We start from the raw sequence: 27,109 nt of genomic DNA on the forward strand, positions 1-27,109 counted from the left end.
AGCTGTCAGAAATGAAGGTCTGTATTGGTAGAGGGGCATTTTTCTCTCATCTCCTGTTTGAGATAAGAGGAGCTGAAACTAAGGTCTCTGCAAGAGAAAGGGAAATTATTTGAGGTGTACTGTTTCCAGTGACACCACTGCTGGAGTTTGTCAGGGAATTATGATCTCAAACTTGTTTAAAGTGTTCTGTCCTTTACAAAGGATGGTGTTATGCTTAACTAAGGAGGGGTTTGATAAAGTGTAATTGCCGCTATTTCTTGGCCAAAGGCTGTAGAAGGTGAGTAGATTTCATTCCCTGGGCTCATTGCAGTGTCTTATATCCATTTTGGAGCACATTTCACATTAATCAGAGTATTTTGGAAACTTTTGGAGGAAGCTGAATGTCTTGAGTGTCTTTTGCATGTACTGTCTGGTCTCCAATGTTAGGTTTAAATCTTGCTTTATTCTCTGTTGAACCTGAGTGCTTTAATCACTGTTCCTTTCTTTACAGCCTCTGTGAACGTGCTTGTTCAAAACTGCAAGATTTACAATGATGCTAGCTGTGATATCTCTGCTGATGGGCAGCTGCTGGCAGCCTTCATTCCCAGCAGTCAGAGAGGCTTCCCTGATGAGGGAATACTGGCCGTGTATTCTCTGGCACCCCACAACTTGGGCGAGATGCTTTACACAAAGCGATTTGGTAAGCATGCAGCAAGAAGTCAGGGTGGGTGGGAGTGTGAGAGGGTGCCGTCTGGACATGTAAGGTGCAGGTATGGGGGAGTGCTAAGAGGTAGTCTTTTACTTCTAAAAGAACTTAATTGTCTTGGTGGAAGGACACTTGCTGCAAGGAAGTGTCTCACAAGATTTGTTCTTGTGCAGGTCTCCTTATTCTTCTCTACCCCTTATTAAGGGTGGGCTTAATACGCCATGCATTATGGGAATGCTGGAAGGAAGATGTGAGGATGAGGCACGGAGAGGGATGTCAAACCCATGAGAGAAATAACTCCTCTTCTCTTTGTAGGCCCTAATGCCATTTCTGTGAGCCTGTCTCCAATGGGCAGATACGTAATGGTGGGACTGGCTTCCCGACGTATTCTGTTGCACCCTTCCACAGAACACATGGTTGCTCAAGTCTTCAGGCTGCAACAGCCCCATGGTGGAGAAACCTCTATGAGGGTGAGTGTATGTGTATTCTGTTTCTGTGTGTTTTCATCTATGATTTTGCGTGATTCTGGCTGTAGCATAATAGGTGGTTGCAGGGTTATGATAATAAAGATGTAGCAAGCTCTGGGCCTACTGGAATAATAAACATATGAAGGAATTTATTATAGAGGTATGCAAACATGGCAGGAGAACATAAGTATAACAGAATTGTGAAACTTTACTCTGGTTTCAAATATGATGGCCATCAAAGAAATTCCATGTAATGTGTGGTATCTTAAGTCTAGATATCACTCATAGTACCTAGTATGTCTTTTGTACTTCTTGGGGTTATATGCATATTGTATATACAGCTGGCTTTGCTGAGGGCTTTTTGCAGCTGATGTTTCAGGATCATTTACTAACATTCCTAAAATTGGCTAGCCTCTAGGAGAGTGGCCACCAGGGGTTTAGGGAAGGGTAGGAGCCAAGCTTCCCATACTTAAAAAATCAAGGTGAGGCTTAACATACTTTAGCCAAACAGACTTTCCTTGGCTATTTATTAATGAGCTTTCTATGTATATGTGGGTCTATTTTGTCAGTGGAATTCTTTTTCAGAACTGAACTGACCCACGCAGAATCATTTAGTATGTGAGGAAAACATTCATCTTTTTGCAAACTGGCAAACAGAGTTAAGAGAACATGTGTATCTTACTTTTTTCCTCAGCGGAGCCCAACAGCTATTCAGTGATAATTTAGCATGGAAAAAGCCATGCCCAGCTGATAATGCACAAAAAGAGTTGAGGAGCCACAACTAGATAATTTCTAAAGCTGAAATATGGGCTTGGATTCAAGTTTTAGGCCATGTATTCGGGTGACTTTTGTTATAGGAGATTAATAAAATGCTATGCAGACCTCTTCACTGGGGGGAATACCTTGATCATAGCGGAATTCATTCCATGAGCATTTTTTTTCCTCTGTATCTCTCTTTTTCTTTTTTCTTTTTTTTTTCATTGCCCCTTTTAAAACATTTTTCTTTTTTGAAAGGCCCCTCTGATTATTACTACTTTTGGCAGAGCTGTCGCAGTGTACAAAGGTTGCGCTGAGCCCAGCACTGGGGGAAGACTTGTCACTGGGAGAAACTGCTTGATTCACCTTCAAATTCTGTAGTTGCTCTGCTCATGATTCAGAGAGGGCCATCTCAGCTGTGTCATTACATAAGCTCCTTTATCAGCTGATATAAAACTCTTGTTTATCCTTGTATCGTCTGTTCCATGTTACAATGCAAGGGAAGATGAATTATGAAGATACTTTTTGGTGCACCAATTGGCACTTTTTCAGACCTTGTTCTGAGCTATCATTCTGGTACAAGCCTCTTTAGGTAAGAGGCAGTACTTAAGAGAAAAGCACCATTTGGTTAGCAGGTATGATTGGTGAAAGCTGTGTGGATATGATAAGATCATTAATTACATGGATTCAGTATCCCGTTAGAGCATTTTTAAAGTCTACTTTGCCCTGCAGCTGTTTCTTTTTACAGTTTTTTTGAAGATCCTAGTGAAATGCATAGCTTTTACTTCCAGATACTGTGGGGACTATCCCTTCCCACAGTCTTTTTATCATATCATAATAAGTTAAGATAGAGAATTCCTGTTAGCTAAAATCATGTCTCTTCCCTTAAAGAAATGTTGTAGGCTTCTTCAGTCTCATCTACTCTATACATTTGCTCTAAACTCCAGTTGCTGTGGCTTCTATCTAGCCCTTCCTTTTGGAGACGTTTTTCGAGCCATCTAAATCAGTAATCTTCTGTCTAAATCTTCCATTTATATATCTTCATCTCTATTTCAAACGTATCTTCTTTCCCTATGGTGTCTTATACTTGTCAAGTGCTTGTACCCTTATTCTTAGTCACCATTTAATGAAGTAATGCTTCATATTCCCTTAATCTTTTCTTGTAATTCAATCTTCCACCTTTTGTGTTTTTTTATCTTCTGAATTCTTTCCAAAATACTGTTCTTTTTTTCTCTCTCCTTCCCCCCTACTCGTTCTGGGATATGTTTAAATGTGTGTAATGTAATAAGCACAGTCTTACCAGAACCCAACAGAGGGTATTTTTTTCTGCTGTTTTTGGACTAAAGGGCTTTATTTATGCTGGCAAAACCTGTTGGGTTTTTTCTTCTTTTGCTATTCTGGTGCACAGAAAATTTTCTATGATTTTTCCCACTCCTGCCTTTCAGACTTACCCCACATCACTGCACTCCTGTCTTCCTCATCTGCTGTAGTTCTGGATTACTTTTCTACAGATGGATTGCATGTATTCTAAAGGTTGCTTTTTTCATCTTTCTTGCACATGTATTTTTAGCTTCCAGAAACCTTTCCCCCACATTTTCAAATCTATCCAGTCTAGCAGGATTTTGCTAACTAATTTGCTGTTTTCCCCTTTCCCACATCATGTTTCAAGATGTTAAAAATGTCTCATTTCTGACTGCTTTGGACTTTCTGCTTTCTGCCTATGTGACAGGGTTGCAACTGGACCAGTTTGACCTAATTTGGTTCCTTTGGCATGATGCTGAACATTGTTTCAACATTCTGTTGTGCTGTTGGTCATCTATGTGCAGTTTGTAGGACCAAGCTTGGAAATCATAAAACTGTTAATCTTGTAAATATTCCTTCCTCTAGTTGTGAAAATTAGTAGATCAAGATACTTCTTGTGTCTTCAATTTTGCAATAAGACTGCTCCATAAATTTTTAATGTTGTCAGGACATGCAAAATAAAAATAGAGCTTTAAGAAACTTTATTATATTCTTAGGACACTGTCTTTACAATCACTACTCTGTTCATATTCAGTTGAGTAAAAACCCCTTTGCTGCTTGGCCAGCATGCAGTAGAAAATGGTTTAGGAAACCTGCTGAAACAATACTCTTCAATCTCTCATGAACATTAGAGAGAATCAGAAAGCATCCATGTTGCCTCTGTGCCAACAGCTTGTAATACAAAGCAATTGTTACCCAACTTCTTAATTAAAAATAAGTCATAGCGATGTTCTGAAGCAATGCTTTTTGGATATTTTAATTTTACATTACTCACAAAACTCCCAAGAGAGAAATTCAAGAGATGTGCTGCATCATATTCTATGAAAGTTCTTGTAAGTGGTCTCATGATTGTTCCTTCCTTCCCTGATGCCTTTTGATGAACCAGGAGAGTAGGGCTTGGCAATGTGGCCTGTAAGTCACTGCAAAAGCATGTCAACCTGCAGAGGAGAGATACACAGTAATTGTTTCAGCTTCCAATTAAAATGGAAAGACCTTTCCTCCACATCCTTGACTAGCAGTCAGTGGAATGCAGATTTCAGTTCCTCAGAGGTTCCTCCATCTTGCTGTTGAAATAGAGGTTTCGAAGTGCGGTTAATTAGTTATGTTACATGAAACTGTAATGCATTTAATTGTACCTAGAAATCCAGTGACTGCTGGTGGAATTTTCAGAGTTGGGGATAAGTGTTCTGTCTGAGAACAACAGCACTTTTAGATTGTGCTAAGGAGTGTCTTAGTTATAAAATGTGTATTGTCTGTATCCATCTTGCTCCTAACATTTCAGACAGAATGGGTAGAGTTCTGCAGGTTAGGACTGACGTGATTTGACAGTTATGAATTGTTCTCAGAAATAGAGTAGTGAGCTAGAGGTTCATGCTCTGCCTGTTCACTCCCTTAAGATTGATCTGCTTAGCATTTCAGATGGAAACCTGGCTTTGCTAAAGAACAAGTTTGTTTTTCAGGCTGAGGCTTTAAAAGCTCTCTAGTAGTACTGACTTTTAACAAGAGTGGTATGCCTAAGCATAATTTTTTCTTGGGTTTGGTTTTCTGTTGTTGTTTTTTTTTTTCAAACCCAGCTAACTACTCTGGAATTTTTCTGTAGCTGGAGAGCACAGGGAAGGAATTGCTTTTAGCAGATCTCTAGCTTGGTGTGGTACAGGTAGCAATGGTAGTGGGAATTGTCTGGAAATAATTTAGTTTCAGAGATGTGAAGTTCAATGACAGGACTCCAAATATGCAATAAGAATAGGTTTTGCAGCCTATTTTGAAAGGGTTGATGGAGCTGGCCTCCAAATAAAGAGGATCTGTTATCAAGCTGCCTTGGTCTAAGGTGATTTCTTCTGAGCTTCATGCAAGTGTCAGTATTCAGTATGCAGTGTGGTCTGCACAGGTCACTGCCAGACTTCACAGACTTGCTGGATGAGCTGTGAATGTTCCTTCAGCCATAAGTAAAGGGGCTTTAAGCCTGGAAGCACATTTGCTTCAATTGGGATGCAAGTTACAGTTTTGTCAAAACCCTTGATAATGTTAAAAGAAAATGTATTAAAATATATGGAGGTAGCTTACTGTAGCATTACCTCCAGTGGAAAAATTCATCTATGAATTAACATACTTCTGAAAACAAGAGCAGTTTGCAGGAAAGAGAGTACCACCCTCTTGCTGTGCTGTGAAAAAGTGTCTTTATTGGTATGGTCTGTTGTCTCCTTTTGAGAGAGATTTTGACAACTGCAGGTCGACAGAGGGAGCTTCTGACAACTGTAAATAGAACTGTAAGTAATACATTCAGTTACTACCCAAAGAAGTTTTTCACTGTTGGCAGAAGTTGAACTAGGTAGATGTTTCTTAGACCACCACAAGTACTAGCAGAGTCACAGGCTGAGTGTACTTGTTGATATTGGGAAGAGGACATAGGGACAGAACCCTTTTCTGACTGATAAGGGAAATCCCTCCTTTTAATGTGAAGTAGAGTGTAGTAACCTGATTGAAGCCATATAGTTTTGTATGATCTCTGTATCAGCAGATTCTGCCAGGTATCTTTGGAAAAATGACATATCCAAAACTTGTGTTGCTAAGTACTGCTTATGTAGGGTGCTGTAAGAAGGAGCTGTATTCAACAGCCACCTTGATGTTGCAGATGGCGTGAAGATTTGCGTAGATGTGCACATTTGAGTATAGACGCAGAAATTGATGCAGTTGGGTGCATAGTTTTAACTAGACAGAAAAAACAATGGCAAAGATGGTTCTGCATCTGAAATTTGTTTATGTGCACTCATCTCGCCCAAGTCAGGTACAGGGAAGGGGGGGAGCCAAGGTGAATTATTACCGGATTTGCACTAAACTGGCCATAGGCTGAGAAGAGATTTGCAATTTCATGAAGATTTTATTTTCAGTACTTCTTCCTACCATCTTTCTTGAATTAAATTTAAGCCAACTCTTTCCTCCAGTATTTATTCCTTCCAGACGTGTAGGCAGCTGGATGACAGCCTCTTTTCACCTAGATGAGGGTGCATGTAGCTCTGTCATCAACATATTGTTGACACTTGATCTTGTATGCTGTTCTATTGAGGCTCAGCAGACGGAGAGTGGGGTGGAATGGCAGCTGTGCACAAATCCTTTGCTCCTGTCATTAGATCTTTAACATTTTGTAGATTTTGCTGTTTCGGGCTCAGCATGGCATTTAATGGGGAATTCAAAGGTACTTCTTTTGGTTTGCAGTCTGAGTTAAGGGCAAAAGTGAAGAAGCTTGTCATTCCTTTTGCTGTAGAAGTGACAATATTTTCATTAGCTTGTTCCAGCATTCAGAGCTGTTGGTGATTTTTGCAAGAGATAGCAATAGCTGGGGGCACAGTCCTGTTTGCACAGTTCAGTTCACTTGTGCATCTGCTCTGAATATATATGTATTTATCTTCTGTCACAAAGGATGCTAACACCTCCTTTGGCTTTCCTGTTTCTCTCCTTTCATCTGTTCCAACCACACGCATGCATGTTTTAAAGGACAGTTGTTTTGTTTAGCAATTTCTTGTTTACTCAGCCCTAGGTTTCAGATCTGGGCTTGGACCAGTTCCCTAAGGGATTCTTGGAGCTATTACTCTGAGTTTGCAGCCTTTTGGAGACAGGTAGTAAATTAATAAACCCCTTCAAGTGTGCTATTTTCATGAGTGAGAACTGTGTTACCTAAGATGATCCATTTCTTCATAAAACCTGTTAGTGTTTTGAAGTTTCCCACTAGTTATTTAAAAACTCGTTCTCATGTAGTAGCTGCATGGCAGACTTGTGAGATACAGTACAAGCTGATAATGCCAAGAGCTAGCCTAAAGAAAGGAAGGGTTAGGTGTGCTGTAATGAGACTTCTCCTGATTTGAAAGCTCAGTAATAAACTATGTGATCAAGTATGGTCAGAGATAACCAACAGTGTTTTACTGTAGCATGAAGTTTCTCTCTCCAACCAACAGAAACTTATGGTGCTGTCCTGTTTTAGGATTAAAATCAAGTATCCTAAGTTAAGGTTTCAGTTGTGGCTGAAAATAAGGGTTAGTTTTGATTTAATTCACTGTGGCTCAGAAAGCAAAACTAGGATTTTTTGCAGTGACGTCAGGTGGGCAGAAAGGGGTTTGTTGTATTGGTAAAGACTGAAGAAGCATCCTATTACATCTGGGGAAGATAAATGGAGTTGAAAGAAATTTTATTTGTGCAGAGCATTAGATCCATTTGAGGATAAGACTGACAAATCTGAAAAGATAAGTGCATTATTTTTTGCTTTTTCCATTTTAACAGAGAAGATCTAATGGAAAGACGTGTATATTGTTGGCAGGAATCAGCTGTGGGGGAGGGGTTGAGAGGAGCGTAGAACAACCTGCCTAATAAGAAGAGACTGAGGGTAAAAAAGAAAATTATTTTCCCCTGTCTGATCATGGGAAATGCATGTCTTGTTCTTTGCATCTGCATATAGATACAGAAAGAAGACTCCTTCCAAACAAAGGAGAGACTTGTCTTATTTCAAAATACTAACATACACTGTCTTATGAATAAATGTATTGAGCCATGGTCAGTTATCTCAAGGAGTGTTTGTTTTGGTTTGCATTCAAGGCTTTGTGCTTTAGACAAGCCAGACTTGAGTTGTGCTGCAGAGGGCACAGGGGTTTGTGGCAGTGTAAGGCATAAGCCTGAACTCCGGCAGCTTTTGTGAAATTTATTAATAGAAGGCAGAGTAAGAATGTAATCTAAGCAAAAAAGAGATAGTGTTATTTTTTTAAGGAGATCAGGTTAGGATGTCTTATTATGTTTCTGGACCTTAAAAAGCCACAGACTTGTTTAAAGTGATTGGCAGCATTATAGATGTCAGTGATACAGGTGGCTTCCTGGCAGCTAAGCAAAGGGCGTAGAGTGGTAGATGCTTCATAGCAACTTATCTGGTATCCTGGTGTCAGAAGTGAACTAGTGAACACATTGACATGAAAAATATACAGGGTAAGATCTTTCAGTGGCAAGACTCTATTGGGATGAGTAAGGTGAAAAAAAAGATATTTAGGGACTCTTCTGTCTCAGTAAGGTTCTTGCAATCAAAAAAGATGAAGTGAAAGTTCTGAAACTTTAGGTTCTTCTTCAAGGTCAGATTGTGGGGCAGAAGATGAAGGGTGGATGGGGAATGCAAAATGTATGCAGCCATAGTTGAACTGCTGTTTGCTTTGCTCTGCTTATGCCTTCATCCTGTCACTGCACCTCACTTGCTGCTCTGCAAGTAAGAGTGTGCTTTGTAGTTTCTGCATTTTTCTAAAATGCTTTTTGAGTAGTTTCATACTATACATAGGCTTTGCTTTGAGGTGTGCTTTCAATGAACTTATTGTGGATTCGCTGTGTTTTTAGGGCTGCTTCTGAATTACGTAGTTCATGTATCTTATTTGTTAAAGTGTATTACAAACTGAGGTACTGGCCAGAAGCTCTGCTATAGCTGCAGTTACATTGGCAAAGCAGTGCAGCCTCCACAGTTACTTTGGTGGTATAACCTGTATCCATATGAAGAGCACCTTTTCCACCCTAAATTGAGATCTCTATTGGCAGAATATACAAATGTTGGCTGCCAGTACAGCTACCCTCATCCAGCAGACCAACAATCCTTTCTGAAGCACTTTTCTCTGCAGTCCAGGTCATAGTGGCCATGAAGCTGTGGATTTTACTAGTCATCCCAGTAAAAGGTTTTTTTTTGTTTAGCACATTAATTGTTTCTCTGCCTCTGTGTTTTCATGGTCAGTCAGCTTCTGGTGACAGCATTGATTCAGCTGAAAATTAATAATTACATTTTAGGATGGTGCCCAATAAACCCACCTGGTCTGCTCCAGCTTTTTCTCTCCCTTTACTTGTCAGGCTGGAGCTTCACGGATGACAAGAGTTCCCCATGTAAACAAGAGAACAGCTGTGCCCCCTCCCCACGCAGCCTTTATTAAGGCTGATCTAACACTTGCACTAAGCAAAGGTAATGACTTGAAATTTATTGGCATCTTGAAAGGCGATGCATCTAGCTGAGAGCAGGAATGTCTCTATTGAATTCAAAAAGATAAAAAGCAAGAGTTCCTGCTGAGTTTCCCTACCCGCTTGTGCCAACTTTCTCTTCTCCTCCAGGTTCAAAACATGTTTTTTCTTTCTTGAATGCCAGTGAGGAGAAGAAAGGTCCCACTCTGCCAAACAAGTAATGCTCAGCACTCCTCTGCCTTCCATTGCTCTCCCTGGAGGTGGGAAGGCCCTGAGCACAGAAACAGCCATGCAGGAGATGTGGTGCCTCTGCTTTGGCCAGGCATGGTGCTGCTCAGACCAGGCGAGCGGTGCAACACCACTGCCAACTGGCAGCAGTAACACAGGCTTGGGACAGCCTCCTGCTACTCTGATGACTGTCAGGATCCTGGTGATTGCCCTGTCCAGCTTTTTTATGTTGGCACATCCCAGTAATGGAGGGGAAGGGTGGAATTTGAAGAGCATTATTAAATAGCAGGAGCTTCCCTCGTACAGAGGGGGAGGGGAAGAGGGAAACACTGGGTCACTAACTAGGGCTTTGCAGAGCAAAGCCTTTTACTAAAAAGATTTCTTAGCCCTCCAGGGCAGGTACAGTCAACTGTCTAGCTCTGCTTATGTGTTGTGCCCTGGGCCCCCTTCTTCCCATGTAAGTATAGCAGCTTGACGGTGAGGAAGAGATCATCAGGAAAGATTCATTGAGGCTGTTGATTGTCACGCAGGTTCTCCTGGCTCTCTGCCATTAGTAAATATTTAGTTTAATACCTAAGCAGTGGCTGTGACAGCTGCTACAGTACTGATGGGCCAGCACTGACAAGTTTGAGAGGGAGCAGCAGCAGCGGACATGAGGTGGCCTTTGCACTGCCCATGTAGCATGTTTTCTGAACATATTGGGGGCCTATTTTTTTCTTACACCTTACAGCCCTCCTTTCTCCAAGCCATCTTCTCCCCTGCAGAATGCATTGTTGAAGAAGTGGTTGTGAAGTGCTAAAATTAGTTTTAGGGAGTTCAGCAGACGATGTGTGTGCCTACTCCTGTTCAGGGAGGATGGAAGGGGCACACTGAAGAAATAAGTTGTTGCTTCTGGTGTGATCTTCGAAATAGAGAAGTGCAGATACAAAATATTCAACCAATTCTATCCCCGTACATCATGGTTACAGTGATGTAGATTGGAAGCAACTAGTTGCTTCTTTAGTGAGTATTGCCTTCCCTTCTTATGAGAATCACCTTTTGTGTGGAAGCTTAGCTACCTAGATAATTTTAGTCATTCTGGAGGAAGACTTTTTCTCTTGCTGACATTCCCTGAACTCAGAGGAGAGATGAAGTCCTTGAAATGACAAATACTTCTGGAATCTCCTGTGAAGTGTGGAGAGATCACCAGAGACAGGATTTTCTGCAAACATTAAGTGCAGGTCAAGCAACTGTTCTCCCTAAAGGGAAGGGTAGGACCTTTCTTGCCTATGGAAGTGACATATGTTTATGTTGTTGCCAAGAAGAGAACAGCTTGCTATACTTATGTAGCCTGTTTGGGCTTAAGCTTCCATAGGGATTTTCTGAAGTTCCTGCTCTACTGACTTCACAGTTTGTAGTTAGAGAAATATACCATTCAAAATGCTGTTTCAGGACAGCATCTGGAAACAGATGCAACTGGCAACTTAATAAAATGCTGAATTGCCAGAACTAATAGTGTGGCTGTGTATTACTGAATTAGTAGTCTAGTGATGCTAAGAGGAGTTTCACATTACTTATGGTGAAGAGCCTGGAAGCTTCCTGCGACTGCTGGCAGTGATTATGGGCTGATGAAGTGTGATGTAGCATGATATCTGTCCTAAATGAAAATGCCACCTTATTAAATACAAACTCTCTTGACACTGTGGAAGAGTGTGGTAGGCACCTTAAAGATTAATAGACTTTTATAACTGGTTATTACTGGGTTTTGAACCTTTTGTCATCAATATGATGGTTACACATGGCCTGCATGGTCTGTGGACCAGCTGTAATGAAAGGCTACTGATGAATTATCAACTTTATGCATTTGAATTTCTAATTTTAAGAGTGTTTGAGGGTTGACAGCAATCTCTTGACCTGGAAGCTGGAGAATCGTGTGTGTAGGATTCCTGTAATAACGTGAATATTATTCCTTGAAGTTCAGAACTATAAAGCATGGACAATCCCTCTGGCATAGACATGGGTATTGGTATTCTTGGTATTCTACCTTGTTGTTCTTTTGGGTTATGCTTCACATGTTGAGGTTCTGTTGTGCTGTGGTATGTTTTCAGGCTGGCTACTTTGGTTGAAATATCTCAGTAACTTTTTGTAAGATCTAGCAATGGGAACAAAAAGAAAAAAAATCTGAAAGAAATTAGCTGTGATCTATGGAGAATCATGCTTTCTGGCAAGCCCTTCTGACCCTCTTTGAAGAGAGGGACCTGCTGATGTTGAAGAAACTTCAAATTTTTTTCCCCACTCTGTGGATGGAGTAGGGGGTCTTGCTAATGGATGCAATTGCAACACCCAGTCTTTATGACTGCATCAGATTGATTAGCTGGGGCCTGGTTACTGCTGCGAGTGGTGATTATGCCAGTACAGCTGCTTTCTCTTTTTATGTACTAATTACTGCACGCACGGATGTCATCACCCTTAACACTGCATGGAGTTGTCCCATTAGCGTGGGAGTGGGAAGCAGCAGGGGAGGGGAGCTCTTCGGAGTGACAAGCTGTTTAGAACTGAATGGAGTGGAGTGACGAAGCAACTATTCTTAAGCAGAATTTTTAAGCCATCTTGTCTTTGAGATTCTGCCCTCAGCCAACATTTTCGCAGGTTGTCAGAACCAGACCCGTGTCCTTGGCAGCACTTTCCATGGGTGCTATTTACTGCAAAGCACCTGGATGCTGAGCTGTAGCTCACAAGTCTGCCTCCTTGACATGGCTGATCATGGAGCCTGTGAGACAACAGCTGAGCAAACTGACCTGCCCGTGGAGGAGAGCTTGTGGCTAGCCTGGGAGGGCAGCTTCTCTAGCTGAGATACCTTGCAAACCCATTCTCAAAAGAAGAGAAGCCGTTTGCTTCTGTCTTGCCAAAGAAGGATGTGATGGAAAATCCTTGCAGTTCTTGAGAGATCTGGAATGCTTATTTTGTGAATTTATGTTCCCAGCTCTGGCGGACACCTCCCTTTCCCCTCCTTCCTCCTCCTCCTCTTCTTCAAAATCCAGTTTCCCCATCTCGGAGTGCACCATAATCTCCATGGTAACAGGTGTTACAATCGTACATCTGATTTCTTTTTCCTCTTTTTTTTCCTTCCTCTGCCCATCCTCCCCCCCTTCCCTCCCAGCACACAAGGCAGGGAGGGAGCGGGGCAGATACATGGAGATGGGTAAGAGTTAGATAACCCCCTAAGGGCATGCTGCTTTAATCCAAACACTGAGCTCCTCTGAATACATTAACTGCTGAGTGATAGCCAGGGCGAAGAGTGCCCAGTCTCTGTCATACAGAGAAGTCCTTAAGGACGTTTTCTCCTCTCATGTGGCCCTCTCAGAGGAGAGGTTAAATGTGTTACTGATGATGGGAAATAATGTAGAGATATTGTTTTGCTGTGACTGACTTTGCATTCCGATAGTCAAGGTGAAGGTTCTGGGTACTAGCTATTGGAGGGCATACAGTTAAGTGGTCTCTAACTCAGACTTCTCAAGCTTAATTGTCAACGAGACAAGATGTGGGGTGGGCAGTAGAGCTACGGAGAAAAACGAGTACGTAAGCTGTGTTCCTGAGGCTCAGTTAGTTATGCTAGCTGATGAGTCCTACCCTAATTAATTAAAATTATTACTTCAGGCCACCTCAGCAATGCCATAGTGGTTGATCTGCCTTCCCATCTACCTTTATCCTGTTGTTCCACCACATCCTCCTTCCCTTCCCTGCTTCCTGATCCAGCGCCACCCCTTTCTCTGAGGAGTCCACAAGAAAGGCTTTTGTGGTAGATGGATGGTTGCCCATTGCAGAAAATGTAATGAAAAAAATCCTTATCCTGTTGAAAATCTAGATTTGAAGTCTGTGTTACCTGCAGTGATTACACATTTAAATCTTAGATAAATTTCTGCAGAAATTCTGTTAATTATTTGAACTTGTAAATGCAGTCTTCAGTCCTACGCTTCTGAAGCCGTGATGGAATGTGCTCTGATGGCCCAGTCCACTGAAGCAGCTTGTCCCTCTCTGTTGCTGGTAGCCAAAACAACTGAATACCCCTCTTTCAATTTCCATGCCTTTGTTTTTATGATCTACATACGTCACATTTTGAGGCTAAATGGAGTGTTGTCAGTATACCCAGATCTGGTTGCTGAATGGTAGGGTGTAGGAAAGAATTGTGCTGTACAAATGGCTTTAGTTCCTTGGAGCTGAAGGAGAGTTACCTGCATAGATATAATCTGTTCCACTTCCTCGTTCTGGCTTTCCAATCTCAAATGGCTTCAGAAACCAAGCTAGTGCAGACCAGAAGCAGAGCTTGCTGGTGGTCCTTGGTGTGCACAGGGTTTTCCTTAGCATGTGTCAATGCAGCATTTGGGAAGCACTGGCTTGCAGCTGTGCTACCTGCAGCCATTATATTCAGCTTCTTACCTTACAGCAGATAAACATCTGGTGTTGAAAAGAGATTGGAACTGAGGGATCTGTTACATGTATACTTGTGTTATTCTCATAATCCCTTGACTTAAATGGTTTTTAAAATGAAAGAATTATGTATTATTTTTGCATGAAGTTTGGTTTGCTTACTACAAACAAACTTTTGATGCTGATAGCCCCTTTGCTTGCTAGTTTCCTGTTCCACCGTAGTCAATTAAGATGAGAGGTGAAGGCCAGAAGAGCTTCAGTTGTCCTGCTTTCTAATGACTATACCACTTGTCTCCATCACTTTGTTAAATTAGTTTGAATAGGACTGTGCAGCCCACTGAGTGACATGTGCATTCTCCTGGGGTCAGAATTTCTTCTCTTCTGCAGCTGTGTGCCAGACAGGCTGTTAAACACTCAGGAGCACCTGGGAGTGCATTTCTAGCAGCTGCCTATCACTGCTGGTTCCTTGCAACATCCTGTGAAGTGGCATGTCTCCTTGGCCAGTGGCGCCACTGCAGGGAGGTTGAGCATTTGTTTGAGCCTCCTTGGCTCTCCTGCCTTATATTGTCCTGTCAAGTAACCTCCTTTTGTTGTTTTAGAGAGTCTTCAACGTTCTGTACCCAATGCCTGCCGACCAGAGAAGACACGTCAGCATAAACTCAGCTCGCTGGCTGCCTGAGCCAGGCCTGGGATTGGCATATGGCACCAACAAAGGGGACCTGGTGATTTGCCGACCAGAGTAAGTGATTGCTTTACATGGAGTTATGACTGCTTTGGCCATTCTGTTTTCAGGGCAGTGGGAATAAGACTACCTGGGTGAGGCATTGTGCTTGGGGGACCCAAAAAACTCAGCTCCTAATACAGCTTTTAAACTGCTGCACTTTTTACCAATGTCTTATAATCAGTGTTTGTTTTGCTGATTATAAACTTCTGCGGCTGTTTGAAGTGCCTCTCATGAGCTCATTTTATTTCCCATGTCTTTCTAGGCTTGTTGGATCCTTTGTTTCTTGTAAGTCTAGTGCAGTGTCTTTCAGTCTCTGGATGTATGGATTTCTAAAACTTACCAATGAGAACAGCAACTTGAGCTGCTGGTGATAGGCTTGCTTTTCCTCAGCTTTCACAGACCCCACTGTCCAGGTGGAGAGCTTCTTACCTAGACTTATAAAATACTCAAGCATGAGATTCTGTGAACTGCCAAGATTTTTGTCATTATTATGAGCAAGCCAGTGGATTGTTTTGATCCTCACTTGAAAGCCCAATGACTTTATCTCTGTATGATTTATACAGTATAATGAAGGGTGTAACTATCCCTTCATAAACATGCAATTAAACACAAGCTAATTTATATATGGTGAGACATAGATCATGACTGAGTGTCTAAGCAGTGAAACAGATACCGCTCTCAGTGTTTTTGGGGATTCTCTGCATCATACTTGAATATCCTTTTCTCAGTTGTGTTGTGCAAGTGCTTCTTTTGGAGCAGTGGTTCTTTTATGTTCCTTCAGGGATTTTCGAGGTAGTATCTACCTTGGTATTCTTTTGGGTTATGCTTCACATGTCGAGGTTCCATGTAACTTAAAAGCTGGCAACTAGAAACTTGCAGCACTGCTGGTCATCTTACCTTATGCATGTGAACTCCATCTGTTGTGCATGAGATTGGACATGTGGTGCTTGAGGAGAGTCATATGGTCAGTGCAGAACCACTATTTTAAATCAGAATAAATATATAGTTTGGAATAGTGACTAATTCAGTACAGGCTTCTGGTGAAATCTGTGGCTGGAATTCAGATTTTCCAATTTCATTAGTACAGAATGCTAACACTCTTCAAACAACCTCTTGTTCTCTTGAACATAATATTTCATCAGGGCCTTATTTATGCATGAAGTTCTACAATATATTATTATGGAATAAGCTATAATCACTCTCTTCCAGGATAAGTGGCTTTCTTCAAGAATAGTTGCTGTGCTTTCCAAGCAGAAGAATTAGTCAGGAGTAATGGCTCTCTTCTCAAACTCAAGAGTTATTCTAAGTTATTTTCAGTATAGAGAAGTGATAAGATCTAGTCTACTGATTATGGCTCATAAGATGGACTTGGACAAGAACACAGGGAAATTAAGTCCCCCTGAGGGTGGATGCTTTCATTGAATGTGGATGCTGCAGAGTCAAGCTTGATCTGGCTGTCCTGCCCTGCCACACCACAAATTAGGTATCCATTCTGCTGGGTAGCCCCATTCTTGCAGTAGCCCCAACCTAAGTGGCATGTCTCTTCCTGGCACCTCACTAATTAGAGAACAGCAGGAATGCTTTCATGGTGTGTTATGGAAGCACTGTCAGTCCTGCAGCATCTCTGTGAAACCTTTTTAGCTCTCCATGTTTCTAGGGCACTCTTCTTTCTCCTTCTGTCCCAGCAATAAGCATTAATGATTCCAACAAAAATAAGGTTTTTTTGTATACAATTATGGAACAAGTTGTCTGTAGAGGTGGGAGATTTACTAGTGGTTTGACAGAAATGCTACAAGACATGTCCTGCTGGTGGATTGGAGTGACTGATGCTTCTGGTGGTTGTTGCAGACCTCACATGGACTGGTTTATTTTTTTTGGAGCAGGGCATCTGGTATGTTCTGTTCTCACCTGCACCATTTTGTAGACCAACAACAGCCAGAGTGACTTAAAAACCTCTGCACAAAAGTGTAGCTACTTGCTGAGCTGAATACTTTGCATTGCGACTCTAATTTCAGAACACACGAACGAGTGAGGCTCTGTGAGAGCAGAAGTGGCTTGCTGTTCTGATGTCTGCCCCAGATCTACTTGGAAGATCCTCAGAGAAAGGAAAAATCCCAACACGTAGATCCTCTTTCAGTAGTTCTTGGCTTAATAAACTTCTTTGAAGTTGGCATATCTGTTGGATTTAATTTGAGAAATGAGGAAGAAAAATGAAAAATATTGGTGTAATTTCCATACACAGTTATACAGAGAAATATCAAATAAAGAATTCAGCAATTGATAGAGCACTATATGGGGCATAGCCAGAACATCAGGGATCAAGAAACACTATATTGCTGAAAACACCCACGCTGTTCTAATTGGGCAAAAAACTGGTCAGTAGCAAGCAACTGAGATTATTATAATTCCCTGGGTTTTTATTTCCAGGTACAATGGAGGCATTTGAAACCAAGTTCTACAGGGATCACGTAAACAAGTTGGAATAGCAGCTGTCTCTCAAATACAGAATTTGAAAAGCACGTGCTTAGGGAAAACGAGATTAGTAGACTGGAAGTACAAGCTGGCAAAAAGAAAAGGCATAATTTGAAGCTCCATAGGCTCATAATGAGATATTTTGCAAGTAGTCCTTCTAGAGTTCTAAGGAAACAGTAATTAAAATAAAATGTTTGGGGCTTTATTCTTAAGTTGGGGTCACACTGATGGCAGTTTTTCTTGCAAATGGAAACGGAGGAGGTCAAGTTATGTTGGCAATCCATAATGTGAACCTAGTACACAGATTTATGGGTTGTATTTTGAAGGAAAGGAATTATTTTTTTTTTTAAATGGAAAGCAGGATTGAATCCATTGTAATTTGACTAAGTTGGAGTATAGCAGGCTGGATACCTGTTCTTGAGAATTAATTTTAATTAAAAGGTGAAGTAAAGACTTCCTCCAAGTGTAACACCTCTGCATTTTATTTTTAGTTAGTTTGTAAAGAATTAGGATTAGAACACGATCTGGTAAAGAGCCAGGTGAAGGCATGGTTAGAGGAGAGAAGAATACAACTCTGTTAAAAAAGGAGTCACTGACTTCTTTAAGAACTTGTTCTGGGGCTGGTTATTAATATTGTTTACACTAACACGCTTTAAGGTGCGCTGAATAAATTTGCAGAGGATGTGACATTAGTCTTGTCATTGAGGAGAAAGATCAGAGTATTGCACATGAACTGGATTGCCTTGAAAGTGACTGTAGCTATAGCAATGAGATAGAATTTAATAGTACAAAGTGCACTTAGTGACTATAACAACACTGAGCTCAGTAATTAAAATTACAGAGGACAAGAAAGACACAAGGTTTTGGTTGATGATATGTGATTGAGCCATCAATACATGAGGCTGTAAAACCAGGATGAGACACAAGATGCTTAACAGCAGAGATAGCAAAATGTTGCTATCACTGTGGAAGAAATTAGGTACAGAAGCTGGAACAGTTAAAAATCCGCATATCCATATTCAGAACTGCCTTTGGACTGGTATAGTAGTTGAGAAGAGCTGTTAGTTGGGTCGGTGAAGCCTTTTTACCTAAGAAAGCCTGCAGCTTGGGGTCTTTATCAAGGCTAAAAAGGAGGGGGTTATATAGCCTTCCAAAAATCTCCAGGAAAGGAGAACTTTTAAAATATATATATATTTAATTAGCAAACAAAGAGGTGTAAATTAACTATGACTAGGATCATAGTATGCCAGATTGGAAGGAAACTGGAGGATCATCTGGTCCAACCTTTCTAAGTACTACTACAGTTTATATGAGATGGCTCAGCACCCTGTCAAGATGAGAATTAAAACTATCCAGAGTGAGGGAATCTACCACTTCTCTTGGGAGGCTATTCCAGCGTTTGATTGTCCTCATGGTGAAAAATTTACCCCTAGTGTCCAATCAGAATCTCCCCAGGAGCAACTTGTGCCCATTACCCCTTGTCTTTTCCATGTGACTCCTTGTAAATAGGGAGTCTCCATCTTCTTGGTAGCCACCCTTTAAGTACTGGAACACGGTAATAAGGTCTCCCAAAGCCTTCTCAAGGCTGAACAAACCCAGTTTTCCCAGCCTCTCCTCATATGGCAGGTTCTCCGATCTTCTGTTCATCCTTGTGGCCCTTCTTTGGACCCTCTCCAGCCTTACTTCATCCTTTTTGTAGAGCAAGGACCAAAACTGAACCCTGTAAATAGCTGAAACACCAGCTCTTCCTTCACTGACGGTGGGTTGGTGTCTGCGTGAACCTGGACTTCTGTTCCTATGGCCTGGGACCCAACAGCACTAGTAAAGACAGAGATGAAGAACGTGCTGAGGACCTCTGCCTTTTCAGCACTGTTGGTGACTAGTTCCCCTCCCCTGTTTAATAGTCGGGCAATATTATTCCTCTATTTCTGCTTGTGGTTAATGTATCTGAAGAACCCTTTCTTGAAGTTTTTGACATCTCTGGCCAATGTCAGCTCAAGCTGAGCTTTAGAACTGTCAGCTCAAGCTGAGCTTTCCGAACTGCATCTCTGCATGCCCTGGCAATGCCCTTCTAATTCCCGACCAGTAATGTTCCACTTTTCCACCTCTGATACATTTCCCTTTTGGTTCTGAGCAGACACAGAAGCTTATAGTTAAGCCAAGGGGATCTCTTCCTCCGCCTACTTCCCTTGCCTTTAGAGGGAATGAACTGGTTTTGCATATCCAGACAAGCGTTCTTGAAAAACTCCCAGTGCTCACTGGCCCCTTTACCCTCCAAGGAAGCTTCCCACAGGATCCCTTCCAACTGAGCCCTGAGTGCGCTGAAGTTTGCTCTTGTAAAATCTAAAACCTTTGTCCTGGAATTAACCTTCACTGTGCTCAGCAGTATCTCAAACTCCACAACACTGTGGCCACTGCAGCCAAGTCTGTCACTAACCAAGACATTACAGAGCAGGTTTTCTTGGTTAGTCAGCAGCAAGTCCAACTGTGCCCCATTCCTGGTTGGCACATCCAACATTTGTGTGAGGAAGCAGTCTTCTAACCATTCCAGTAACTTCATGGATGTCAGGTGAACTGCAGTGTTGTTCCACCAGCAGATGTCTGGGTAGTTAAATTATCCCATAAGGACCAGGTTTTGTTGACCTGAACTTTGCCTGAACCATCTGAGTATTGCTTCATTGGTTACATTGTCATGGTTTGGGGGTGGGTAGCAGATGCCTGCTGTAAGGTCTCCCTTGGAGACAATCCCTCTGATTTTGACCCAGAGGCATTCGATAGGGCTGCCACAATTACCATAGTTTACTTCTATACATTCAAGGTTTTCCTTAACACAGAGCACGACTCCTCCACCTTTTCTCCCCCGCCTGTCTTTATGAAACAGCCTGTAGCCATCTGTCATAGTCCTCCAGTTGTGTGAATTGTCCCACCATGTTTCAGTTATTCCTATGTTATCATAACTATCTGACTGGGCAAGGAGCTCCAGTTCCCCCTGTTTATTTCCCAGACTCCATGTGTTTATATACATACACTTCAGGTGGCTGATGGTTCTCATTTTGGGAGACAGCTGAGGCACATTTCACACTACTCTGGTTGGCCTGGTTTATTCCCCAATTGGTTATAGTGGTGATGGTGGAATGATCGTTGCCATTTTGGATCCCTCCCCTCAGGTCCTTCAGTTTAAAGCCTGCCTCATCAAGTTGTCCAGCCTGTTGCCAAAGATTTCCCTGCCTCTCTTAGAGAGGTGGATTCCATCCCTTCCCAGTAGGTTGTAGTCCTTGCAGAAGGTCCCGTTGTCATGAGGGTTTTGGTTTTTGTGATAACACCAGCCTTGTAGCCAGAAGTTGACCTGCATTATGTCTGTTCCTGACTGCCCCCAATCCTTGAACTGGTAATACAGATGAAAAGATAACTTGGGCACCATAACTCTTGATTTCTCCCCTAGGGTCTTAAAGTCTTTCTTGATTCTGCCTAAGTTTGGTCTTATGGTGTTGTTCGTGACCACATGAAAGAGTAATAGGGGATAGTAGTCCGTGGTCTTGAGAAGTTGTGGCACCATCTTGGCAACAGCCCTTAGCTCTGGGAAGGCAGCACACCTCCCATGTTTCCCTGTTGGGTCTGCAGATGCGCGCTTTGGTGCCCTTTATCAGGGAGTCTCCCGCTACAAGCAAGCACAAGTCATTTCTTTTTGCGATATCTGCCGTGTGCTGTTGGTTCTGTTCCATCATGTGGGCCTTGCAATTCCCTGGATGGGGTTTCATCAGCATCCTTTTCCTTGTCCTGTGTCTGTGAATTAGAGAAAGGTGGGTAAACAGCTGATTTCTGCAGTAGCCTTTATGTTAGTTGAGTGGATGCAGAAGGTTTAGCTGTTTGGAGATGCAGCCTGGCTGGCTTGCAGAGACAAGTATGCGACTGGAATACTTGTGACTGGGGGTGGGACTGCATTGCTGAGCTGTGAGGCATTTTTCCAGTGTTTTGAACCCAAGGTCCATATCTAAACAGGTGTTGACAAGTTGGCTCTCAGAGCTGTTGTGCTACGGGGAGGTTAGGTGGTGACAGTAGTGTTCATCCACACATGGAAACGTACCTAATTGGCCTGAAAGAGGCCTGTAAGAGTCTGGAATTCATGAGCCAGGACAGTAGGTATGAGGATAGAATAAATGCTTTTATTAGCCAAAGATATAACCCCTAGCAGGGTTGCATTTTGGTGAGTGAAGGAAGGAAAGGACATTGTGTATACCCACTTCCATAGATTTCAGGGTGACCCCCAGTTCGCTAAACTGCTATTAAAAAGCATCAGTGTGCTCTGCTTTTTATGTGATTAAATTGGAAGAAACCTTTAATGTAACATCAGGAAAGTTTCTCCTTTCCCAAATGCTCAAAGGCATCTGTAAGTCCTGAAGATGTATAGGGTAATGAAAGGAATTGAGTAGATCATAGGCAGTGTAAGTGTCTTTGGGTGGTGCTCCATGCTTGTCTTCTTGCTTTTTAACCAATTGTAGTGACGATGGGATGGAGCAAGGGTACTGAGGTCTGTGGTTCACAGGTGAGTCCTGCTGATATGAGACTTTTGGCCCTCAGATGTGGACTGGAAACAGGTTGCAGACTGTATGAGATTTTGACAGTCTGTTCTTTTTTTGAAAATCCTATAGTTTTGCTCTTGTCATGGTTCAGTGTATAGATGGTTGCCAACTGATAGACTTGCATACATATTAGATTGTGAGTCTGCTCACAGACACCTGCTTGCACATGGCTTCACGTTACCATGTGGTTGTCTGTGCTTTTTGGATGTAAGATGAGTTTGTGTTCAGTTCAGAAGTGTGGTACTGAAAGGCTTTGAGGCTGCCATGCTATAAAGGTTGGACACCATTGAGCTAAATCAAGACACTACATTCATGATACTCAGGTTCCTTGTGAGAGCCGTTCCACGTAAGAACAGGAATCCCTTTAGGCACACCACTTGTGTGCTCCACTTAGCAAATGAAGTGAACTGCCACGTACTACTCCCTGTAGCCTTGGTGTCTTATTGCAGGAGATGATACAGAGCAGTGTGAATTTCCTCTGCCCCTCTGCTCTCCTGCTGCACAGTGACTTTTCTGTGTGGCTGCTAGTGCTTTTTAGCTGCCCCAAGGCTGCTTCTCCCCCACCACATGCTGCCTGACATCCTTTGTAACTATGACCAGGGCTAATGCTGACTAAAGTTTTGTACCTCTTTCTTGGCTCAGAGTAGTTCAAGGTTTGATTCAGTTCCTGAATCTTGGTTTTGTATCATGGAATTACATCTACAGTGTCTTGTACAGTAGAAACACCTCTACTGAATTAAAAAGGAATATTTTGTGTGTGTGTCCATAGGATGTCCTGTCACATCCTAACAAGAGCTTTCCCATTCAGAAACACCCCTGGTGGGGCTTCTCAAACATTGCCTTGTTGAACATGAACTGGTGAGACCAAAAGTGAGGAGGAGCAGACTGCATGCTGATTATTGCCCTTTGCTGGCTTCTCTTGTGGAGGACTGCCAGGGGAGAAGGGCAGGGGGTCCCAGTATCAGTTTTTCCTCAATTCATGTTGAGTGCACTCCCCTCCTTCCCCTCCATGCTCAGGAGCAGCTTCTGGAAGGGCTCTGTGCTCGTGTGGTTTTTCCAAATACAAATCCAAAAACCTCACTGTTCTGTGAAAACTGTTTCAAAACCAATCACTCAAAGCACCTTTTCTAGGGCTAGCTATGTAATGCAGGCATCCAGAAAGAAAGAAAGGATTTCTTCAGCACAGAGCCTCTGGTAACAGAAATAAAGTACCTCCTGAAGATGTATCTGGTTCAGAGGCAGCATCCCTTGGAATTCTCTCATTGGTAAGTAGGTGTGGAGAGTCTGAAATTGATTCAGTGCTATGTAGTGTACATATTTTAATTCTTCAGGGTGAGATCTGCCTCTGATGTGTAATTATTCTGGGAAACTTCTTCACGATAAATTCCTGTGCTTTGGAGAGGATCATTGCAAGTGTCTGTCTGTACCAAGCCATTTTTTTTTCCTCCCAGAATTGCATATCCTCTCATCTAGCAATGGGGACTGTGTGCATCTAGTTAGTAGTGCTGGTAAAGAGATGGTAACCTATCCAACTCCCTGGTCCGTCATGTGTCTCTGCTGACTGGCTTCATTCATCAGGGTCTTCAACCTCTAGCAATGATGCCCTCCAGCAGCATAAGCCCTGCTGTGTTGTTTGCCTTTTTAGAATAGTTTCTGGAGGATGGAGTAAACAAAGGAGGGGGAGCTGTCTTCCTTCATGTGTAAGGGGGGGGGATGCTAGCAGCCCTGCATGGAGAATGTTTTCACAACTGTTAACCGGGGCGGTTAGAGATACTGGCCATGGCTGAGTCCTACCTCCAAATGGCCTTTTGAAAGGCAGCATCTGCACGGTGGCCTTTGGCCGTGGCTGAGTAATACAAATGCATGTCCTGGACTTTTGCTGTCTGAGAACCACAACATACATTGAATTTTCTGAATGAGGGTAAAAGATTATTTTTATTTATAAAAAGACTGAAAAGGAGGGAATATGGCCAGTTTTGCATTAAAGATGTGCCCTGCAAGCTTACATTTGGATTTTGTTATTCATGTATTTAAGAAAAAACTGAAATGCATTATTTCCAAATTTTGCAGGGAAGCCTAGGTAACCTGAGTGCCAAGAGGCTCAGTCATTGCAGATGCAAGAGGAGAGTGGTAATATGGAGGCTTGAAACAGTATTTCCATTCTGATTTTTTTTTATTCCATTTCTGTTCTGTATGTGAATCTGATATCTAGGATGAATAATGGCATTAGGTGGAAGATGCCCTCATAAAATTCCACTTAATGTGTCTATGAATTGTAGAGATAAATTTTGAGAGCTGCTTTAAGTCTTCAGTTACTAGCAACTTCATTTCCCTCATCCAGTTCTTAAGGATGTGCTGAAGAACTGACTAGTTAGTGACGTTTATTTTCCACCATGAGAAAGGTAACACAGCTCAGTGTTGAAGAAACTTAGCCTGCTCCTTACCTCTTTGTGTACTGTGTTACTGGGCTTCTGCAGGTCCTTAGTGGGTCTGAGATTGGGTAGCAGTCCTTCTAAGGGTATGGCCACATGGTCTAAAAACAGTTTCCAAATTTTTCACTTGTATCTATTCAGATCACACTTGCCACTTTTTCTTCTTTTATTTTTTCTAATTCCATCTACAAAAGTAATTAATTGCATGCAAGCAATTATTTGACTTACTGCCTGCTGCATGTGGCTCATTCTTTCGTTGTTCTCCTAGATCTTTTTTCCCTTTGTTGAATTACTTTCTTTAAGGTTAGAGGTTTTTTCGGAGAAACTAATTGTCAGTTTAAGTATTACATTCTTTTTGAAGAATGCTGCTAAGTTGGCTTTTTTGGCCTTTTGTCACTTCCTGAGTTTGTTGTAACACATTAAAAATCATGTGTGAATGGCTCAAAAAAGTTAACTTTTAAATTTTATTTGTTTTGTTCATTTCTTAATGAGTGCAGCTATCTGCTAAGTCTGGCTTCTTTCCTTACTCCCTAATTGCATAAGTACCCTTGGGTATTTTTTAAGTGGAAACTTCAGAGAGAAAATTCAGTATCTCGGCCACTTTGAGTCATCCTTGTTTTTTGTCCCTAGTCTCACTGATGAAAGACCTTTTTCATTCTAGTACCATTTTCCTCATGTTTATTTTTAGAATGTCTTTTCCCTCTTTGGCAGGACTAGTCCATCCTGCTTTCTTATAATCTTTGTTTTCTCTGCAGGTCTATACTAGACCTTCTTTATTCAATTGTTTACTCCCTTGGCTTTCCAATAAGATCATCTTTAATTTTCCAGTCTTTGATCCAGTTTAATTTGTAGAATTTTATTTGGGTCCCTTATGCCTGTGTTTTCCAGCAGGGACAGTAGTGAATCCAGCTAGCAAATGAAACAGCCAACTTTTTCTCTCAGTTTTAAATTTTGAAGCTTGCTGCTTCTGTAAATGGTCTCTACTCAGTGTCTACAAACTGTGAGTAATTGAAGTAATAATCATGGATTTGGGTTTTTTGGTCAAACCCCGCCCCCCCCCCCCCCCCTCCTTTTTTTTTTTTAGCAGGTTTCCCCTGTGTGCTAAACAAAACACTTTCTAGCTGTCTAATTTCAAAGCTGCTGAAGATTAAAAATATAAAACTTGGCTTACCCTGTGGATCAAATTGAGATTAGACCAAGCCAAGATCTTGTTTCTGGAGCTTGGTAGGTTTGTGTGTGAACACTGCAATGCTCTATTAAAAAACCAAAACCAAAACGTTTACTATGCGTGCTAATTTAAAATGTTTATTTTGAAGTTAATTTCTCCCATTCTAAATGCATTTTTCTGGTTTAGTTTATTGGCATAGTATCTACAAAACAATCCTACTTTGGAGTCACCTTTGAATTAACATATATGTTATTTTCTGCTAAAATGCCTGTGAAAGTTAAAAGAGAACTAAAGAGTGACTTTGGCTTTCGAGACTTGTAGCTGTTTAAGATGTTTAAGTCCTTAGAAGGCTTAAGCAATTTACACTCCCTCAAAGGCTCCTAACATCCTAAATTGTCTAAGCCACTGGAAGAGCTGATAGATCATAAACAGCTTAAGATATTGTGAGGGTTCAAAGCTTATTTGGAGTGTAGTCTGCTTGTAATCACTTTAAGCGTTTAACAAGCCTTTAGTTTTTTAGAGGACTTTAGGCAAGTTATCCATCTTTAGAGCTTGGTTTCAGGTGATACCAAGCTAATTATTCTTATTCAATGAACTTAAAACTTTGCCTTCTGGAATTGGTTATTTACCTTCCTGGAGTTTACCTTCATGCACCTGTACTTGTGCAAAGCATTCAGCACTGTCCCACATGACATCCTGCTCTCTAAATTTGAAAGGTAAGGATTCAATGGATGGAGCACTCAGTGAGTAAGGAATTGGCTGGATGGTTGCACTCAGAAGAGTAGTGGTCAACAACTCAATGTCCAAATGGAGACGAGTGGAGTTCCCCAAGGGTCGATATTGGGACTGGTACTGTTTAACATCTTTGGTGACATGGACAGTGGAATGGAGTGCAGCCTCTGCAAGTTTGCTGATGACACCAAGCTGTGTGGTGTGGACAACATGCTGGAGGGAAGGGAAGCCATCCAGAGGTACCTTGACAGGCTTGAGAGGTGGGCCCATACCAACCTCATGAAGTTTAATAAGGCCAAGTGCAAGGTCCTGCACCTGGGTTGGGGCAATCTAAGCACAATTACAGGTTGGGTGGAGAATGGATTGAGATCAGCCCTGAGGAAAAGGACTTGGGGGTGTTGGTTGATGAGAAGCTCAACATAAGCCAGCAACGTGTGCTTGCAGCCCAGAAAGCCAACTGTATCAAAAGAAGCATGACTGGGGTGTTAGGGGAGGTGATTCTCCCCATCTACGCTACTCTCATGAGACCCCACCTGGAGTACTGTGTCCAGTTGTGGAGCCCCCAACACAAGAAGGACATAGAGCTGTTGGATTGAGTCCAGAGAAGGGCCACAAAGATGATCAAAGGGCTGGAGAACCTCTGCTACAAAGACAGGCTGAGAGAGTTGAGGTTGTTCAACCTGGAGAAGAGAAGGCTCCGGGAAGACCTTATAGTGGCCTTCCAGTATCTGAAGGGGCCTACAGGAAAGATGGGAAGGGACTTTGCACAAGGATGTGTAGTGATAGGACAAGGGGGAATGGTTTTAAATTGGAAGAGGGGAGATTTAGGCTGGAGATCAGGAAGAAAATCTTTAGTGTGAGGATGGTGAGACACTGGAACAGCTTACCCGGGGCGGTTGTGGATGCCCCCTGCCTGGAAGTGTTCAAAGGCAGGTTGTATGGGGCTTAGAGCAAGCTGGTCTAGTGAGAGGTG

General features: G+C 42.1%; 1 protein-coding gene across 5 annotated transcripts in view; it reads left to right on the forward strand.

Annotated features, from left to right (window-relative positions):
- The window catches only part of AMBRA1 (autophagy and beclin 1 regulator 1), a 134,879-nt gene that overhangs the window by 89,726 nt on the left and 18,044 nt on the right, over positions 1-27,109 (forward strand). For 4 of the 5 annotated variants that reach the window (XM_051621728.1, XM_051621730.1, XM_051621733.1 and 1 more), the window contains 3 exons: positions 491-679; positions 1,001-1,155; positions 14,628-14,767. In XM_051621728.1, coding sequence (XP_051477688.1) covers positions 491-679; positions 1,001-1,155; positions 14,628-14,767 — 484 coding nt within the window. Of the gene's footprint in view, positions 1-490; positions 680-1,000; positions 1,156-14,627; positions 14,768-16,767; positions 16,868-27,109 lie in introns of those variants that run through there. The other variant, XM_051621731.1, reaches the window with a different exon arrangement.

The sequence above is a fragment of the Apus apus genome, chromosome 5 (genome assembly GCF_020740795.1).
Source record: "Apus apus isolate bApuApu2 chromosome 5, bApuApu2.pri.cur, whole genome shotgun sequence".
In the NCBI taxonomy this organism is placed as follows: Eukaryota; Metazoa; Chordata; class Aves; order Apodiformes; family Apodidae; genus Apus; species Apus apus.